Raw genomic sequence first — 21,181 nt, 5'->3', positions numbered from 1 at the left:
GAAGATAATCAATTCGGTCGTTGTGGTCGGACTTTATTATGGATTTTTGACCACATTCTCCATAGGCCCTCTTATCTCTTCCTTCTCAGAGCTTGAGTTATGGAACGGAGTTAGGAGTTTAGAATGTTGAGAATAAGCTGAACTCTTACAAATTAACAAAGAGTTCACATTTTCAAACCTCGTCAGTTGAGAGTCGGTTTTTGGGTCGGTTTCTATGAACAAAATGTAGCATCACTGAAATGGCATGAACAGACAGTAATGTGAAACTTCAAACTTCTCATTGTATGAAAGCAATTATATGTATAAGCAATCAAGGCATAATTCAATCATGTTGATACGTACACTAAAAAACATGTATATATCCATGTAAAAGTAGTAGAATATCGTGGAAAACAGAAGGGGCGTGGCATAAATGTACAAAAATGTGCACCTTGGAACTTGTTCGGGCAAAAATACACTAGGCATGTATTTTTTTTCTTTTTAATCTAAATAGCCAGAGAAAGGGAAGCTCAAATGTCTCCACAAGAAAAAAAAAAATGAAAAGCTAAAAGAAGTTAGATTGAAACAAACATGAAAATCCAACCGATTTCTGTAAAAATATAGCGAGGAAAAGGAAATCCCAGAAGAACCACAGAGAGTTGCGGGTTTTACGTCGACGATGATGCCTCAAAACCACGGCCTCATGAAGGAAGATATGTATGATCCAAAAAAGGGGGTGAGAGTTTTAACCAGAACCAGCTGCTGCTGCTTTCTTTTGAGACAATTGTTGAGCTGCTGCTAGCTCTTCATTTTTGTCCATTGCTTTCCTTGCTAGTTCATAGCCTGCAAAGTTCATGGCTCCTAAGGGGGCGATCCAGAAGAACCTGGGCAATGCTCCTTTGAACAAGCCGATGGGGCCCTCGTGGCGAAGAATTGAAATGAAAACAAACGACATTGAAACTGATCGACCCTGCGCTGTCATCATTCTTGTTTTCATTACGTCGAAAGGTGTGGTAACAACAGCAGCGAGGCCACCTGACAATGCTCCGACTGCAATTGTTTCCCATGGTTCCAGTTCCCGTGAAAGAAGTTTTTCAGCAGCCTTTTGAACAAACAGAAAGAAAAAAAAAAACTTGTCAATATGCGAATGGGTAAATTGTGGACAACCGTATATCTTGCTCTTTGAGGCGTTAAGTTTTCCCTTTTCCATTTTTCTTTGATAGGAAACACAAATTTCATAGCAAAAATGTAAGAAATATATACAAGAGGGGACAAGGATCCAAGCCAAAGGATTGGTAAAAGATACCCAAGATTTGCCAACAGAATGAAATTACCCTTGGGGGATAGTAGTTTTTTTTCCATGGCAAACAAATAGCTTCCTTTTTGCTGGTGTTTATTTAATCACTTTGTGTATTTTCCTCCTTTAGTTAATTACGTCAAATCGGGTTACGAGTTGTAAAAGCCAATGCTTTACCTTAAGTTAATTGAATTGTCTTATCCTACTCCACTGGGAATACTTCTTATACAAGGAAATATCTTTCTTGTTATAGAGGAGAAACTTTTCAACTTCTACAATCCTAATAATGATCCGATGAGATTATGAATTCAGCATTTTTCCAAGGGTCAAGACCAAGACGCATCCCTACTAATAGCAACTTTTCCTTTTCCTACACCATTCAAACAGACAAACACTGTGGCTGGGCCCTGGAGGCTTCTAGGGGCTAGGCAAGAGATTTGCTTTCTTCTTTCCTCGTTCGGTTGATAGGTGATTGTTTTAAGCTAATTCTTAACTCAAGGTAAAAGGAATAGGTAAGTTGAGGGGTTTGAAATACAATGCATAATATTCATATTCATTTCTGTTTAATGAGATACTATTATTTTCTTACGAATGATTAAAGAATGATTCTCTTCAAGGGACCAAGGTTTTTGAAATGGCCCCACAGATCTAAAAGTTTGAAGATGAAAAGCGAGTTGCTTGAGATAATATCAATATGGAAAGAGTGGCTTCTGTGGCTGCACGTGTCGGCTGTTCCTCAAGAGTTTTTTGGAAGGAGTACTCAAGAGCAAAGAATTTTAGAAATCAATTGAAGAAAATGAGCTAAGAAAATTGGAAAGACGAAAAAACTTCAACCTTTTTCCCAACCTTTCAACCTTTTATCCTAAAACAATTGCGTTGAATCTGAAAGGAATTCCAGGGATTTTATTTTGGTGGAGGTATAGAGAATAATATTAGACATTTAGTTAATGGGAGAAATATGATTCTACATCAGGAAAAAGGTGGTCTAGGTCTTGGTAACTTAAAGAACACGATGGAGCCTTGTTTGTAAAGTGGGTTTGGAGGATTCCAGTGGAGGGATGGGTATATTGGAATGATATCAGCATGTATGGCAAGAAATTTATGATCGGTTCGACATTAAAGGAAAGCTATATCAGCCCTTGGAAGACTATTCTAAAACTTTAAGACTACTCTTTGATGAACGTTCCTCACTTAGATTGAAAATGAGGAGAACATCATATCCTCCTATGCATTTATTTTTTCTAGATTTTGTCTCTATAAGAGACGAGTAGTGAAGAAAGATATTTGGGAGGAGAACATAGCCATTTGGAGTTTTGTGCTGGGAAGAAGCTTACCAGAAAAAATGAAGAGAAGTTCCAATAACAATTCCAGCTACTAATTGTACTTGGGGTTCGGATTAATTCTAAAGAAGATAGGTGATAGTGGTAGTGCTCATACGAAGTGTAATACTTTTAATTGTATTTGTTCTCCCACTTAGTAAATATGAGACGCTGCCTTATGGAAAATATAGCTGCGCCAATAACGGGGGGGAAGTACCAAAAAAATGTTAAAAGTTCTTTGTATAAACTGTGTTGTCATAGAGTCTTGATGAAATAGATAGAATTCAGAAACGGTGACTTAATATGAGTCTTAGGCCAAGTTGGTGTCCCGTTTCCCAGAAAGATGGATTAGGTGGGGTGGAGCTATATTTTATTGCTATTTGTCTAAGAATCTCAGATGGTCCGACCATAGAACTAAAAAAGATGAGTAAATAGATAACAACAAAGGAATGCTGTGGGAAAAATGTAATCGAAGATTAATATTGAAAGGAGGTTAATAAATGGATTATAAATACATACCTTTTTGGATTCAGCATAAAGTCCCATGCCGGCAACATAGAATGGAACTTCCCTACAAAGAGTGGCACCGGTCCCACGGAAGAATCCCTTTAGGCCATCTTGGTTCCAAGTCCCGAGAATTGCCTGGCCTACATTGTCAAAGAGTCCTGCTTGCAACCTCTGCTTTAATACCTCACATGGGATCCGCACTGCAGTACCCAAAAATGTACTCCAGAACGATGCGAGGGATTGAACCTACAAGAAATACTGAGCCATTAACTATAAGAGCCCAAGATGCAATCATAATAGCTCTCAGAACACATCCTAAATTGAATGAAGAAATGGAGACACTTGAGTCTGTAATATGGGCATATCTTATGCAGAAGAGCGTGCATCATAGCTTTCTTAACATCTTGCCCAAAATAATCTAGCCACTTAATCAAGACTTATAAACTAGAGAAGATGGTGAGTTTATGTATAATCAAAATAAAGGAACTAAAATAACCACATAGTTTTCGCCTTCAAGATGAGCAGATGTTAAAATCTTATGCCAGCAAGAAAGATATATTAAGATCGGAAATGAACATTTCCACAGGGACATTAAATTTTATGGATGCAAGATGCGCATACCATAGAGATACATGAAGCTGCATGTCATACCCACCATTTTTAATACACGAACAACTTATAATGAAGGTCCAAATAAAATATCCAAGGGGAAGGGTGTAAGAAAAATCAAAAGCAACCTAGCTGAGGTAAAGATCAAGACCAGGCTGAATATATAGAGAAGCCTCTCCAAAGGACAAGCAACACTATTATTCTTGAACTGGGATTCCTACCTCTTGATTTGAATATGTTCAAAACCCCAACCAAACCAGCCAAACATATTAAGAAACTGAGGAGTTTATTGGGAGGATATGGAAGAAAGGCTTTCACCTGGTGATTTGATCGTCTGTTTCATTATTGAGATACTATGGAGGTGAGATACGGGAAACATACATATGAGGAGCAGTGACCCTTGTTGGAAAGAGGTTGTGGAGATTCCCTTGTGAACGTGAAATATTTTAGCATTGGTAGTTGCTGGAAAATATGCCGATGCTTTTTTTGGTATTTTTTTGCTGACAGTAAAATTATTAAAAATAAAATAAAATAAAATACTAGCCGTCCCTGGTCTAGACTCTTGTATCATTCTTCAATCTTTGCTTAGTCCAGGTTTCAATCCTAAAATAAGACAGTTAATCTACTTCCATCTGGGAGAGATTTGAAAAGGAAGAAATTGGAACATTTTTTAGGGGAAAGCTATAGAGAAACAGGGTTGAACTTTATGTGCCCATAATTGGTTGAACCTCTCCAAAAAGATTAGTTTTTCTTCTCTTCTTTCCATAAACACTCTGTTCCCAATGTTGTGATTTGGATACTTAAGCTTCTCTTTGTAACATTGTAAATTAAGAAAAATGCTTCTTATTTGTACAAGAATGGGAGGAAAGTTAAAGAGTAAAAATGAATTTTGAAATGGTATTGAACTTTTATGTGCCTATAAGAATATTGTATCTTATAGAAGTAAAAGAATAATAACCAGACAGTGAAATCTAAAAATTACCTGTATGTCTGGGAGTGTTGGAGCTACATTTATCAAAAGAAGTTTAGTTGCTTCAAATATTCCAGTTCGTAATCCATGACTACAAGATTAAAGAGAAAGCATCAAGAGTTTGATATGAATATGGTACACCAAAAAACTCTATGCAATTTATGTTGCTTTGGTGATAAGAAAATAACCTTGAAAACTGTCCTAAAATGGCAGGAATAGAACCGCGGTATAGACCTCGCACACCAATCTGTGGAATCCTGGATATGATTTCAGGGAAAGTCAACGTTGATGCCTGTACGCGAGTCTAAAACCCACAAAAAAGAAAAAAAAGAAAAAAAAGTGAATATGAGCATACTGTTGAGGACAGTCAAACCATCAAACATGCAAGTCTGAACTCAAAAGAACAAAAAAATAATACTTTCATTAAAAACGTATATCATGCTAAGACGAGGAAATTTTTTAAGCAAGATTTGTTAGAATTGGATCAAAGAATTTGCCTTGATTGTATCGATTGGGAACATTAAAGAAGTAGACAGAGCACAAGAAAGGCCACCAGCCAATGCAGATCTTAGAACGCTGCCAGCAGGTATTTCCACGGGTGGTGGAACAGCAACAACTGTAGCAGCTTCAAACCAGATACTCCTGCAACCATTATCGAAGAATTTATAAAGTTAAAGATCTTGGTAAAACATAACTAAATCCTAAATTCATGCTCAATAAAAAATAAAAATAAGAGAAAGTTCTAAGCGTTGGCTACCAGCAAATACACGTAACCAATTTTAAGACGGTCATAAGAAAAGTGAAAACCAGCCACACAAGATAGAACATATACCTTTAAGCTAAGATATCATATAATTATGACCAAAGCACAAAATCACAGATAGCAATTATAGTAGTTGAAATTAATCTATAATGTTAATTCTCAACAAGTAGAGTCCCTTGTGAGCTTCTGGCTCAAGGCTTGTTTATTGTATGATCCTTTCCCATTTATACTTTCATCTGATAAATGAAAGTTGGTCTTTCCATTAAATATTTAAAAAAGAAAAGAAAAAAAAAAAGAACCAACTAGGAAACAATATGGGGTAAGAAGTTAATCATCAGTTGCATGATGGGCTCTTAAAACAAAGAGCCATCATAAATTATAAATTTCCATACGGCATGAAGGGCACTTGGAAATATCAAAATTCTCAAAAGCAAGCCAACACATCAACATTTACTGTTTCCAAATACATAGATATTGACTCACATTAGAGGATTCTTTCCAACAATAAATAGGATAAAATCCAAAATCTTACGTCCGGTACCATTTTAACTGTGCACTCGATACGGTTATTTCAAGAAAATATTTACTATCCAAGTAGACTAAGTTGACTCTTTTCAGCTAATAAGCTTCAATTTCTCCAAGAAAACAGCTAAAAGCTTATTTTTCTTCCTTTATTTCTTTCTTATATTAAAAGTTGATTGAAACTCGAGCAACTGTTAAAAAGTCTGACCATGAGATGTACCTCAGCATGTCAAATAAAAAATCCATCTTACCGTGGATCTTCCTGCAGTCGATCTGAAGGAAGAAGAAGCATAAAATTTCGGAAATGTCCATATGAGATAGATTCTTCTGTGTCTGCATTCAGAAATCGCATCATAGCAACAGCATTGTCTTCATTGGCTGGGAGTCCAGCATTCTTAAGTGATGCCAATATTTCACTTTTTTGCAAAGTCCCCGACTTGCTCAGACAGAGAGAAGTATATGCACGTAGAATGGTTGGTTCCTTCTGTTCCATGAAGGACAAAAATTGCTTCCAACCAAATGACTTTGAAAACATGTGACTTCTAGTGCGATTCATGAACTCCCGAGCATATCGTTTGGGCAATTTTCTCTTTCTAATTGCAATTTCAAGATCCTCCATATTCACTTGGCCATCACCGTCCCTATCCAGCTCCTCAAAGAACCTCTTTCCTGTATAAGAGCATTAAGTTGGTAAGCCTTTTTTTTTCACTCAAATTAAGTACAGGGTAAATGGGTGTTAGTAGAAGAGTGTGATATGCATGCATCGAGCATCGGAGCTCATGCTAAGAAAGAAAGAAGAAAAAAACCCGGAAAGGGAGAGACTGAAGATGAAATTACTCAGAGAATATCTACATTCCACACAATGGTCCTGGAGGCATCAAAAGCCGAACTACATCAATTTTTTCACTTATGACTATTGGAGATCATTAGTTGTCATTACAGATGCAGGCTTATAATTGCCTTCCTTGATATGACAAAACAAAACTCAGTAGAACCTTAGAGACATAAAAATTGACAAATTCTTGATCAATCATTTAGATCCCTGGATTCTCCTCAATCTAGAGCAAAAGTTCAAAAAATAATATAGTTAAGAAATGTCAGAGTCAATGCATGTATAAGTTAATTAAAACATAACAATGGCAAGATAATTACTTCAAAAAACTTTAAACCCTCAAAGTACTATATTTAACGCAAAATAATACAAATTGTTTGTGCATACCTTCGGCCTCTGTGTATCTGAAGAAGTCCTGAACTGAGATCAGCTTCTTCTTATCTGGATAATCTTTAGAAGACCGCCCAACATGTGGTAAAAGCTCAATAAGCTCTGTCAACGACACGGTAGACAATGTGGATCGCAAGCGTTCAACGTTAGACAGAGGAATGCTAAGGATACCACTCGCTAGCTTCTGTGGTGAAATGCCACTAGTTTCTTCCCTATTCTGAGCAGAGACCCCATCATCCCCCTCGTTCACAGTAGAACTGACTCCCACCATGCCTGATGGGACACCTCCAACTCTTGCAAACCGCAAGTTCCCAAAAAACCCATTTACTTCTGCTTTTCGACCTTCCCAAATGCTTGCCACAGCCTTGAAATGATCAATCAGAGGGGGCAATGGTGATTGTGGGGAACTATCACTGCTTTCATCAACATTTCCTGCCCCGTCCGGGTCAAACTTATGAAGATTTTGTGTCAACTGATCAAAAACAAAACCAATTAAGCATTCAAATGGCACAAGTTTGCCTTCATCGTGCCTCAAACTTTCTTGCAATGGATTAGTATGATGCTTCTCCTTTTGCCTCTGTTTTGACTCGCGTAAAACTTTTTGCTTCATGCACAAACCTACCTTTTCTTCCTCATCCGTTTTCTGTAATCGCTTCTTAATTGTTTTAAAAGGACGGGGAAGTGCCTGAACGACAGTGTTAACCAATAGAGACCAAGAGACTGCAAACTGCAAGCAGTTTGCACAAGAGGCCTTCTCCTTAGCCAAATCTTCCTCTTTCAAAGCATTCTCAGAAGCCTCCGAATTTCCATTACTCTGCGACAAATTTCCAAATAAAGCCTTTACTGGAACCTTAATCAATAGGCCTTGTTTCTGCTTATCTCTAACGACAGACGGACCCCGCTTTTTCGTACCACAGATCTCACCTTCGCTCTTCTTATCCTCATCCTTAGGTCGCAAAATCAATCTAGTAAAATTCTCTTCATTATTATGCCTCGGGAAACAGTACTCAAGATCTTTAGCCACTTTCCGGAAGCCAAATTCAACAGGAGAAAGCGCTTCTTTAACGACTTGAATCGAGTTGAAAAAGGATTCGATTGGGTCATTAGCAGACACCATAACTAAAAACTCCTAAACTACACAAATCTTCAACGAAATCGCCGGACTGCTCCACAAACAACAGAAATCCAAACACCATTCACACACAGCAGCAGCAACAACAACAACAACAATAAATTCAGGAAAAAAAAAAAAAAAAAAAGAGAGAGAAGAAGTACAATAGTAGATGAAAGTCTCAATCAAGCAATCCTAAAAACAAATCATTACCAGGCGGTGTGGAGAAGCGATGAAAGAGATTGATAATTGAATCCGAAAGCGACAAAACCCAAACAGACGGAGTTGAAATCGATTCGTATCACACATTTCGGCAGGAATCAGGAGCAGTCCATTTGTGCAACAGAAAGAAACAGAAAGAAGAGAGTTCTAGCTCGCCATTGAAGCAGAGGAATCGAAGGAAAAGTGGAGAAGGAGACGAGTGGAATTTGAGCAATGGGTTTGGTTTATGCTTTGTGTTCGAAACCGAGAGAGACGAGTGGCAGACGAAGCAGAAGGAGAAGGAGCCAGCAGTTGAAGACCGGAAAGCCTATCGTTTTTTATTTTCTTTTTGTGTGTTTTTTTTTTTTTTTTTAATTATATTATTTATTCTTTTTATAAATTTTTAAAAAAAAAATCAACATTAACTTAAATAATCATACCTAAACACAAATATCACATTTTTTTTCTCAATTAAATACAAAATTACAAATTTACCCCTACAAATATCTCGAGTCCCATGGAATATAAACGTTTCAAAATTATCTTTAAAATATAAATTTTTTAAAATATCGGACGAAAATTGATCGTAGATAGAACAACATATCACTGACTCGAATGTCTGTTTGTACTATATCTGAAATAAACGATGTTTAGACACGTAAATTGTTCATCCAACAATTTAAATATATCATTAATCAAGAGGTTAAAAATGTAAATTTCATACCATTCGTATGTTTAATATATCGTCCATATAATATGTCGATCTATATATATATTAATAATTATTTCACTTTGATTTATAATAATATTACAAAATTGTTTAATGGATATTTTACTAAATTATTTGTTTTTATTTTATATTTTTGGAAAATGTTTGTTTTTAAAGGATAAATAATAAATAAATAAGGAAAAAAAAAAAGCTAAAAGCTGACATAAGGGCTTTGTAGGATGGGAGAGGAAGCTTTAAACATTGGGCTCTCAGTCCGGTTTTTTTGTTCTCAATTAATTTAATTTTTTTAATTCAATCCTTATCCATATCTTTATTTAATGGATTTTAAATACTTTTTATATTTTGCATTCCGGTCCCTCCACTTCTTTTATTTATTATATTCCCCAAACGTTCACTTAATTACACTTTTGCAGGTTCGTATTAATGTTAATAATACTTATTATTATGATAATTGGATACAAATTGATTAAATCATAAAATCCACGAAAAAAGAATCTTACATTTATACATTTAATGCTTTCATCCTCGAAATAGCATCCGTACAGAATATCTTCCTTTGGCATTGAGTTATTCCCTATTTAGCGTCGGACAAGTGAGGTAGACCAGAAAAGTTTGGGTAGAGCTGGATCTAAATGTTGGCTAGGTAAACGTCCCGAATGGTACCGATGGACAGATACCCGAGTTAGGACACTAAGATGTAAGGTCTAGGACTCGATGGCTTAACAGTCTACTGAATAAGCTGATTATAATTAATATAGGTAAGCGTCACGAATAGTACTGATGGACAGATACCCTTGGAGCAAAGGAGAGAGAATGATACTAAAACGTAAGGTCTAGAACTCAGATGGCTTAACCGTCTACTGGCTTATTATAATTAATATTTTTTTTATTAGAGTGTTTTATATTTTTTTTAATTGAAATTATAATGAAAAATAGAAATTATTTATGAAAAAAAAAATATCCCTACAAAATCCTAAATTTAATTATTAAATTTTTTTGTTACTCTTAGGGTCTGTAATATAATTTATAAAAGTAGGGGGATAGAATTGAAAGGAAACTAAAGTAGGAGGGCTAAAGAATAATTTAATAAATAATAATGCACCGAACGAGAGAGTACACATATGAAATTCAGATCCACGTGTAAGAATATTAGTGGGGGAGAGACACGTTCTTATCGTAGAGAGCTCCACGTATATTTATTATTTTTGGATAATGATTAAGGGGAATAAACGAAACCTCCCTTATTAACTAATTATGCCAACGTTTACTTAACATTTAATTTTTTATTCGAACAAAATTAATGAAGGAATCTCAATAATTAGAATTAATAGCGTTTAATTTTTGTTTATGTGATGGGTCTCACATTTAATTAGAATGTAGTTTTTGTTTCAAGTCCGAAATGGTTTTAATGAATATAATATTAGGAATTTTATTATGGCATGATTGTTTAAATTAAATTGTCGTTTCGATCTAATGGGTCTTTTAATTATTTGATCAACATTTTATCCTAAGACAACTCAACTCGAGGATTCTTAGAGCTTAAGGGCACGGTTATACATAACTCGTCCAAGTAAAGTCGTATCAAAGGGGTGGATTCGAGAGTTGAAGATGAAAACGATCCGTGTAATTGGTCGGTCAAGGATTACCTGTGAAATTCTATATTGGTTGAAGAGAGAACAAAGTATCCCTATTAAAGGTGTGAACACGTCTCCTTAGTAGACACGTTTTAGAACCGTAAAGCTAACGACGATATGTAACGGGCCAAAACAAATAATATTTGTTAGCAGTGGACATGAGCAGTTGTTATAAATGATATTAGAGTCCGACAATGAACATGTGTGCCTCAATGAGAGATGGATTGTAAGATCCCACATCGATTGAATCTTTATAAAGGGGTGAAAACCTTTCACCGGCGACTTGAACTGTTACATTACCTTATAATTATTTAAATTTTTGTCCTCGTAATTTGATAAAACTTCATAAATAGTCCCAACAGTAAGAACTATTTACGATCATTTCAGAAAACTATATGGACTTGTGCTAATATTTGAATATTGTAGAGACTAAATTCTAACTTTCTTCAAACGATGGGGACCAAAGTTGCAATTTAACCTTCGTTTTCTAAGAAACAAAACAAATTCAACAAGAAGGCGTCCAATCAAAGCAACAATGTCTTTAGTTCTAAATTAAAATACCAAAGACAATCCTTATGATTGTGACAATTTCAACAAGTAAAAAAAAAAAAAAAAAAAAAAAAAACATATCCCACATAGTATTCTCCAAATGAATATCTGAGAATCCAATGACTGAAACAATATCAACCAATCAATAATCCATGTTCAGAAGAGAAAACAGATAGTTGACAAAGGTTTCTGTACAAATTCAAAGTTACTCAAAACTGGAAACAGAAAAATAAAAAATCTCTAAAGTAAACGCATCCAGAAAACTAGTCATGGAGGATGTCATGAAAGATCAACATTCTTTCGATGACAACAATTATGAAAATAAGCTTCAAGTCTAACTATAATAGTGTTCATGTTTGATAATGATTTCAAGGAGCACACCTCATTAAAATGCCGATGGGCTGCCTTTAGATTTTCCGAGCAGGACATCCTTGGCTTCATTGATCTTGGAAGCAAGATAATGGCTGCCACCAGCATCGGGATGGTTTGCTATCATTACCCTTCTATGTGCTTCCTTAATCTTTTCTGGAGGTGTATTTTCTCTGTTAGAAATCAAGGATAAATTTGGTCAATCCCTAGAAAGTAATTGATAAACAAAGGAAGATATGTCACCACAGTGCTCTTTCATTCAACAACATATTCATAGTGAAGAAGTTAGTACAGAAGCATTGCTCTACTAAGAATAATTTCACAATCATTTCATTGAAACATTCAAACCAATTATCTTGTTGGTGTCTCACTGATCTCTGTACTCCAAACTAATTATGTAGATCTAATAATTAAATGGAAGGAAAAGAAGAAATGAAAAAGCAAAGTTCTTCATCCTTCTTAGAGGGAAATGTAAAGCAGAGCCTCAACCAGAATAGAAGGATTAGAAAGAATGAAGATCAATCTTAAATGACCAGGCATTAATTTAGGTCCATTTGAAAACTACTTGGTTTTTGAAGATTTTGATCGCAACTTATTTACAAAGAGTTTTAACTTTCATAAGAAGACTGAATTCTTGACCAAATTTCTAAAACGAGTTTTAAAAACCTTTTTCTTTGCAGTGGTTGACTTGAAGTTTGAAAGCCTTTGGTTTTTTTTACAAATTAAGCCTACAACACTACTTTTACTTGCATTCTTTTGTTATCTACCTTTTAAATTTTGAAAACTAAAAAAAATAGTTGATAAACTTATTTGCTTTTGGAATTTGACTAAGAATTAAAATGTTTTTCTAAGAAAGGTGAAACCATAATAAAAAGTGTAAGAAACAAAAGCAAAAATCTAAAAACAAAATCATTTTCAAATGGGGCCTTATGTAAAGGATTCTGTTTCGTAAATATGCATGAGATATGAAATGACCATTAACTGCGTTCATTAAGTTTTTAAAAGGCATAAGATGCAAATCCAAAATTAGCAAAAGTTAGCTTATTTATTCACGAAGGACAAATTCAAGTACGTTGGAGTACTACCTAACACCAAGAATAAGAGCTGCTTCCCTCTTTGTCATCGTAGGATTGAAACCACCTTCATAGAATTTGCGTGATCTGGCTTGTGGTGGCCGTGTCTTGAATGCTTGCCAAGCTCGAATTCCATATCTACCAGCAAGAGCTGCAGCAGCTACCGCAAGACCTGCGAGGAATGGTGTAGCCTAATGCACACCTAGAAGTTTGTTAGTCTTATTAACAACAGAACTTGGAAGTTGGAACTCGCAGATCAACATAAATGCCAATTACATATCCAAATAAGTGCTGAAAAGGTAAAGCTTGATACCCATATCCTCAATTCTTTTTGATTGGCCACTAATAATAACTGTTAATCAAATGAAACGAGTTATGGGAGGTGGAGCTTAGATTGTGTGAGATCCTACATCGGTTGGAGAGGGGAACAAAGCATTCCTTATAAGGCTGTGGGAACCTCTCCCTAATTGAAGCGTTTTAAAACCGTGAGGCTGACGGTGATACATAACGAACTAAAGCGAACAGTATCTACTGCGGTGGGCTTGGGCTGTTACAAATGGTATCAGAGCCAGACACCGGGCGGTGTGCCAAGGAGGGTGGATTGTGAGATCTTCCCTCTCGCAACCCCTATTAGAGCCAAAAACACTCTCGCAACAAAGCATTCGTGTGGAAACCTCTCCCTAGTAGATGCGTTTTACCGTGAGACTGACAGCGATATGTAACGGGTTAAAACAGACAATATCTGCTAACCGTGGCCTTGGGGCTGTTACAGATTGTGAGTTAGTTAGGAACTTAGAAGGGGCACATTTTGTAACTAAGTCATGCGATGTAAAATAATCTTGAACAATGGGATCACTAGGAAGTTTATGGAAGAAAGAAGGTGTGCCTTTGTAAACTGAGACAGCCTAAGTTTATAAGAGCAGGAGCAATCTAATCCTTGCCCAGTTCGGACAACGATAAGTAATATCGAGTTCTATCACTAAAATCCAAGATCCTTTTGTTATTGTGAAGTAATCCAGTCAAAGTTACAACTTACAACTAAAAGAAAAGTATTGTAAAACAGCCTAAATCAGTATTGAAAGATGCAGTGATTCCATTTTAGTATATTATGCATCGAATTGCAGATTAATGGCTTGGGAAGCTTAACCTAGAAAATCGTCAATAAAATGATGGCTAAAACTCAGCCAAAATCAACTCTCAAGAAAATAACAGTAACGTGGAACCTTAATCAATCATCTAGACTATAAAATTTGAAGGGGAAAATTGAAATGATTTACGCTAACGTCCAATAAAAGAAGCATAACTCCAATTCAAAATTAACATCCAAAAAATCACAACCTAAAGATATATGCGAAGCATAATAACATAGAAACGAAGTAGACAGAGATAATCAGATTCAGAAGCTTAGATGCTTGGTGCCTAATGAAACCTACAGATACACAGAGATTGAAAAAGAGAAGTGGATCGAGGAGTGGAGTTTTGCTCACCATTTGAGTGAAATCCAGTGACAGACGAGAGAATGTGAAATTTTCATCCAGAAATCCGCATCCCTTTCTTCGATTCAGAGGCGAACCCGATTCGGTTTTCTCGGAACTGCAATGACGAAGCAATGGACCTGTGGTTTTCACTTTTCAGGCGACATTGATAAAAATAAGTTTTTTTTTTTTTTAAAATTTTGAAATAATTTGTTTTATTTGGGTTGGTGTTAGTATCACGATCTTACATTTTCAACGTGCTACATCGTGATCTTGACACGCTCACAACAAGCCTTGAGGGAAACCGAAAGGCTATATTCATTTTTCGCCTGTTTTCGTGGCTTTGTCTTCGACGTATCGTGGGCGGGTGAGATTGTCTTTGCCAATTGAACACAACTTTTGCGAAATTCTTTGACCACACATACCGCTTAGTGCATGTTCAATCGTCCGTGACTTAACCGACTTGCCTCTACACTAAACCAAGTCATTCAACTCGTTCTCTACTCGGGGTCAAGGTCTCTCACATGCAACATCGCATTCCATCAACAATATAGCTCACATATCAGGATGTCATCCCAATTTCTGGGTGTCAGCTCGCTTGGACATACTATCAAGAACGAACATATGTTTCGTTCATAACATGGGAACATCCTGAACATCCATCTATCCAGGTTCTATCGAAGCATTAGACTCTCTCATGTCCATGTCATATCATTTATGAACTCCGTACCAGATAACGGGTGCATAATCCAATATCCCACACATGGGCGAGGGCACAATGTCAGCACACTCGTACTATTCAACACTATTCTTGTAAGACATATTTCAAAGGAAGTCGTCTGAAACACTCGTCTCGCAACGCCCACCCTCACTCTGACCCACATGTAACTCACTTTGGTCACAAGCCCAAGGGTGAAGGGGAGCTAACACCATGTCTTGACATTATGTCTCCCTTAAGGTACATTTTACGGCATTTCTAATTTGACAGGTGTAGATTAACGCCAAATTTGGCTAACTTTCATCTTTCACATAGATGGACTTAAGTTCAGAGTGTGACCAAACTTCTTTCGACTTTCGAGATTAAGGCCAGGGGCCCTACCGGACCCTTTATCAAGCATATCGTTGTCCCTCATGTCGACATCATTGCCTCTACTCAACTCATTACAGTAAGAAATTTAAATTTTTTTTATAAAGGTAAAGGGTTTCATGGGTATTTTTTGAATTTTTTTTTTTAAAAAAATTCAATAATATTAATGAAACTTTTTAAAGTTTTCATTTAAGAGCGTGTTTTTTTAAGACAAAATACAAAAGTTTGAACGCATTTTTTTTATTAATTTAGCCCCTAAAGAATACAAAAAAGGGTACATTTGAAATAATAAATAGAGATAGCCCTTAATTAAAGAATAGACTCTTATATTATTATTCATACTAAGACTCCCCAAAAAAGTGAAGGGATACATTGACAGGTACAACATAAACCAGTCGAATACAAACAAAACAAGAATCCTCACAATTTACAAAAGACAAACAGATTTACAAATGGTTTCAATAAATAAACAAATCTTATAACATTCAAATAAGAATTTCAGGAAGAGAAATGGTATGAAAAAAAAAAAGGAAAAAAGAAAACGACACTCAAAACGCTGATGGTCGGCACTAGCAAGAAACACACACACATATATATATATATATATTTCCTCACTCACTTTGGTAAGTAGAAACTGCTGCAGAAAGCAGATGGTGTAAAAGCATGGATCATCGAGCCTATGGGAGGACTTGGCTAACCTCTCTCTGCTGCTAACTTCCTCAGCTTTTTAATGTACTTGGCTACTATTCACAATGGGAGGACTTGATAGCCTCCTTGGTTTAGCAGGGGAACCTGTAATGGAGAGCCGCTTCTTTGCAGATCCTTTTTCCATTGCCTCTTTCTTCAGTGTCACAGATGGACTCGCCAACCGGGACCGAGCCTTAGCAGCTGTCTTCGACGTTGGCGTGTAACTCGAAACTGAAGGTAAACTGGCAATGCTTATGTCATCCCTGAATGATGACCCTCCTATACTGTGCCTCCGGGTGAGCTTTGAGTTGACACTCACGGGGCTTCTCATGTCATCATCCCCACTCCAGCTGCCTACCTTTAAGTTGGCTACATTTGTTTTCTTTTTGCTAGATGATGAAGATAATGCTCTAGGAATGGAAGGTGACTGATGCCTATGCACTTGGCTTGGCTTTTGGCTAGTAGGAGTCCTTGGAGAAGGCTTCGTAGGGGGGTTCGGATCGCGACGAGCATAAACTTGGATTATGTCGATTGTAGATGCATGAGTTGGGACGTTTGTGACAGAAATGTGATCTGGGTGATCGGCTGTGCTTTGGAGTTCCCATGGGCGAGCTGCCATCCATCTCTCCAACCAACTCCAGCCCCAGTAGGGATTGTTTGAATCCATGACAGAATGGGTTGTAGTTTTTGAAGAACTCTTCCATGTTCGCTGAAACAATGGGTGTTAGGATCAAAACTTATTTCCATGTGACATTCTAAAAGGGATCGGTACTCGATCCTATTATGAGCATTCTTTCAACATTCTGATAATAGAAAGCAACAACTAAACTGCAAGGAGTTGCTATAACCATCTGATGTTTATATAAAAGCTAGTGAAGTGAGATAATATATTTGGTGCCAGCAAATTCTTTCTAAACTATCCGAAAGAAATTGTGACGGTCCAACCTCACCGTTAGTAGATAATGTCTTCTTTGGGCTTTCCCTTTTGGGCTTCCCCTCAAGGTTTTTAAAACGCGTCTACTAGGGAAAGGTTTTCACACCCTTATAAAGAATGCTTTGTTCCACTCTCCAACCGATGTGGGATCTTAAAATCCACCCCCCTTGGGACCTAGCATCCATGCTGGCACTCTTTTCCTTCTCCAACCGATGTGGGATCTTACAATCCACCCCCCTTGGGACCTAGCATCCATGCTGGCACTCTTTTCCTTCTCCAATCGATATGGGACCCCCCAATCCACCCCCTTTCAGGGCCAGCGTCTTTGCTAGTATACCGCCTCGTGTCCATCCCCCTTTGGGGCTCAGCCTCATCGCTGGCACATCGCTTGATGTCTGACTCTAATACCATTTGTAACAGCCCAAACCCACCGCTAGCAGATATTGTCCTCTTGGGCCTTTCTTTCCAGGCTTCCTCTCAACGTTTTCAAAACGCGTCTACTAGGGAGAGGTTTCCACACGCTTATAAAGAATGTTTCGTTCTCTTCCCCCAACAGATGTGGGATCTCACAACTACTATAGCTAAAGAAAAATGAAATTGTTGTACCTGATGCGAATGAGCATAAGCCAAAGCTCGTTCTCTTCTTGTTGCGGCCTCTTGCCTGTTCAATAGTTTGGCTTCCATTTGTGCTTTAGAATGCGTGCTACGATTCCAGACATCATCCATCTGTAGTGCAAGTATAATGGTTGCAAATTACAATAAAGAATAGAAGGTCAAAAGAACAGCATTATTTTAATTAAAACCCATCTACACTACTTGAAGTTCGATTTCACAATTTTTCTTAGATAAGCAGAAAGCATAAAGTAACTGCAAAGAACAACAGTTGATCAATGATACTTTATTGTTCAACAAAAAGAAGAAACTAAAAAGAAAAGAAAAACATCCCTGCATGATGATAATAGATCTTTGGTTTAAATTTGGACCTTGCGTACATGTTTGTATATTATATGTATGGAAGAAATATGCAACAGCCAAGCCCACGGCTAGCAAATATTGTCCTCTTCGACTTTTCCTTTCGGACTTCCTCTCAAGGTTTTTAAAAGGCGTCTACTAGGGAGAGGTTTCCACACCCTTATAAAGGGTGTTTTGTTCTCTTCTCCAACCGATGTGGGATCTCACAAAAATGTGTATACACTTGGCAACTTGGAACAATTTATTTAAGTACCAACAAGAAAGGTAAAACAGGCGGCATAAGTTCATACGGCCATAGCAACAGACTTACAGAAGTTCTGAATTTCTCATGATCTTTCTCACGTTTGTTACAAAGTTGCCGTTGGAAATCCTGATTTTCTTCAGACATTCTTACTCTCCTTGCACGAACCTCTGACTGTACATGTGCAAGAGTTTGCATACTTTTTAAAGTAGAGGCCACCTGCCGTTTCACAGAGTGGCCTTGTACCAACGACCTCAATCTCATTATCGCTTTGAGACCCCTTGATACTTTCCTCGCCTGTATGGTAAAAATCATTCATAAACACTCCGAGAATATCATGATGCAAATCATTGCCAATGCTTTTCAATATCCAGCAGAAGAAAATCTCTTTCAAATCCGGGATAGAGGTGAACGATATCGAAGAATGCTTTCATGATGTTATGAATAGCAACAAAAAAAGTGAATGAGCATACAGATTCCAGTATCTAAATCTCCCATTTCCAAATAAAGAGCAACATCAATTATAAATAACCTCTTGGCTCGTGTATTGTACCAATTCATAAACTACTCAGAGATAAAATTTGGTTATGAATTCTATAAATCTCTGAAGAACAGATAGCTGGAAATAATCATAAATTCATGTTTGTTTCATTAACAACAGTTACAGATGATTCTAATCGCTTTAACATCTCAAACTTCCATGTAAACTGGAGTATAAAGTACCTTATATCCACGAAAGGCTGATTGAATAATAATAGCTCCTGTTTCCTCAGTCATTTCTGGCTTACAGGGTATAATACTGGGTAGATGTTCATCCTCCACAGCCAGCTGAGCTTCATCAACAGCAGGCTCCACCGCCTCGGAATGCGGAAGCTCGCTCGGTTCATCCTCTGGCTTAGTTTGATTGATATCATCTTCCATAGGAGGAGGTTCTGCGGGAACATCTAACAGGGATGGTTCCACAAATGTGTCCACACTCTCCTCCCTTTGGAACCATTTTTTCTTGGATCTTTCTTGTATCTGTTGAAATAACATATCTATAAGTTAAAAGGAAGATTTCCATATGACTAATAAGTTAACAGAAGTTGTTGCTCCATTCGACCTTGTTACTGAGAACCTTCCTCACTGCAGCAAACCAACCCCCTTTCTTCCCCATTTCCTAGTCATTCATATGTCTTCTTTCTCTTAATCTGAACAGATGAATATCCAAACGCGAAAAGGATCATAAATAGCAATATAAATTGTGGCGTCTCAATCGATTTTTCATAGATAGAAACAGTTCATCAAATTACGAGAAAAAGCAATCAAAAGACCTAGAAATCAATCAATAAACGATGCAACATCTATATCAAAAAACTGGAAAATCTTAGCCAAAGAACGATCGTCATGCCGAGATTTTCTAATGAAACGAAACTCAAAACATAAACTCAACGGCAGAAGAAACAAATAAAATCCATAAGAAACGAGCGATCAGATCAATACCCATCCATGAACCTTCAAAGAAAATTTCTCTTGAAAAGCACAAATATCGCCCAGAAAAACGATCAGAACAGGTCTAGAGAGCGAGAGAATAGAGGCGGGATTGGGAAAATGAACGAGTCTCCGGATTTTGGCGGTAGCAGGGGAACAAATAGGGGTCGTTGAATTCTGATAAAATGTTTATTTAGAGAACATCATCATCATCTTCAATATCAATCACGAGCAGTAGCAACAGAATCACATTTCGGCTGCTACTCCATTTTCACAAAGAAGAATTTAACGAAGGAATTGAATCGTACCAGAAAGCGAATTTGACCATCTTTTCGCTCCGCCATTGACACGATCCCATAACTATAAGCGATTGGTTGGTTTTCATGTCGTTGGTCGTTACAATTAGAACTCTTTTCTTCCATGGCTGAGCTTCCTTTTTCTTATTAATTTGTGATCCAAACTCAAAATACCACCAAAATTCTAACTCTATTTATCTCTTTTTTTTTTTTTTTTTTGTTTGTTTGTTCTTGTTCGGGTGAGGATTTAAATTAATGGATTTTAAATTACGAACATAATAACATATTTATAAAGTAGTTATTTAATAAAAAAAATTATATTTTCGTTTAAATATGATTTTTTATTAACAAATTGTTATACTGGCTAGCGATTTGGCATCCGCCTAGGCTAATTTATATGTTGGGACAAAAACATATCCAATAGAGACGGAGGAGACGAAAGGTATGACTGTAACGACCTAGATCCACCGCTAGCAGATATTGTCCTTTTTGAGCTTTCCCTTTCGGGCTTCCCCTCAAGGTTTTAAAACGCGTCTTCTACGCGAAGGTTTCCTCGCCTTTATAAAGGGTGTGTTTTGTTTTCCCCCCAACCAATGTGGGACATCACAATACACTCCTTTTCGTGGCCAGCGTCCTCGCTGACACTTGTTCCTTTCTCCAATCGATGTTGGGACTCCTACCAAATTCACCCCTTTTGGGCCCAGCGTCCTTACTGGCACACCGCCTTGTGTCTATCTCCCTTCAGGAACAGCGAGAAGGCTGGCACATCGTCTAGTGTCTGACTCTAATACTATTTGTAACGACCCAAATTCACCCACCGCTATCAAATATTATCCTTTTTGAGCTTTCCCGTGAGGGGACGCGTCTTCTAGGGAAAAGCTTCCTCACTCTTGTAAGTTTTGTTCTCCTCCCCATCCGTGTCCGGTGTTATGTTCCCTTATAAAAAAAGGGTGTTATGTTCACATCCCCAACCAGTGGACATCACAATGACATTTAGCAGCAAAATATATATATATATATATATATATATATATATATATATATATATATATATATATATATAATCAAATTTTTTACGTGCTGAAACATTTGAACGCTTTTACATAAAACATTTTATTAGAAAATAATTTAATGAAATTATGTGCTAAAATAACATTGATCTTT

General features: G+C 36.9%; 3 protein-coding genes across 4 annotated transcripts; all 3 read right to left on the bottom strand.

The window, feature by feature from the left end:
- Positions 1-386: 386 nt before the first annotated feature.
- On the bottom strand, positions 387-8,838 carry LOC111801480 (uncharacterized). Its single transcript, XM_023685492.2, has 8 exons — positions 8,513-8,838; positions 7,186-8,351; positions 6,218-6,635; positions 5,179-5,323; positions 4,870-4,985; positions 4,694-4,772; positions 3,115-3,348; positions 387-1,081 (listed from the first exon to the last, which is right to left on the bottom strand). The coding sequence occupies exons 2-8, from the start codon at positions 8,303-8,305 to the stop codon at positions 725-727; spliced, it is 2,469 nt and encodes an 822-aa protein (XP_023541260.2). The 5' UTR covers positions 8,306-8,351; positions 8,513-8,838; the 3' UTR covers positions 387-724.
- Positions 8,839-11,477: 2,639 nt separating this feature from the next.
- LOC111801482 (mitochondrial import inner membrane translocase subunit TIM14-1) lies at positions 11,478-14,501 on the bottom strand. The gene is made up of 3 exons (XM_023685494.2): positions 14,343-14,501; positions 12,868-13,046; positions 11,478-11,955 (listed from the first exon to the last, which is right to left on the bottom strand). Exons 1-3 carry the CDS (start codon positions 14,343-14,345, stop codon positions 11,799-11,801), a joined length of 339 nt encoding a protein of 112 aa, XP_023541262.1. The 5' UTR covers positions 14,346-14,501; the 3' UTR covers positions 11,478-11,798.
- Positions 14,502-15,862: 1,361 nt separating this feature from the next.
- On the bottom strand, positions 15,863-20,189 carry LOC111801411 (protein IQ-DOMAIN 3). 2 transcript variants are annotated; one of them, XM_023685404.2, is made up of 7 exons: positions 20,030-20,189; positions 19,734-19,898; positions 19,354-19,441; positions 18,975-19,271; positions 18,321-18,548; positions 17,645-17,764; positions 15,863-16,813 (listed from the first exon to the last, which is right to left on the bottom strand). In XM_023685404.2, exons 3-7 carry the CDS (start codon positions 19,405-19,407, stop codon positions 16,145-16,147), a joined length of 1,368 nt encoding a protein of 455 aa, XP_023541172.2. In that variant the 5' UTR covers positions 19,408-19,441; positions 19,734-19,898; positions 20,030-20,189; the 3' UTR covers positions 15,863-16,144. The 2 variants fall into 2 exon arrangements, with proteins under 2 accessions (XP_023541172.2, XP_023541173.2); XM_023685405.2 differs by lacking the exon at positions 19,734-19,898.
- Between the last annotated feature and the right edge of the window lie 992 nt (positions 20,190-21,181).

This window comes from Cucurbita pepo, chromosome 9, assembly GCF_057944985.1.
Source record: "Cucurbita pepo subsp. pepo isolate OVF chromosome 9, ASM5794498v1, whole genome shotgun sequence".
NCBI classification, from domain to species: domain Eukaryota; kingdom Viridiplantae; phylum Streptophyta; class Magnoliopsida; order Cucurbitales; family Cucurbitaceae; genus Cucurbita; species Cucurbita pepo.
This window is presented reverse-complemented; position numbering and strand designations above follow the sequence as displayed.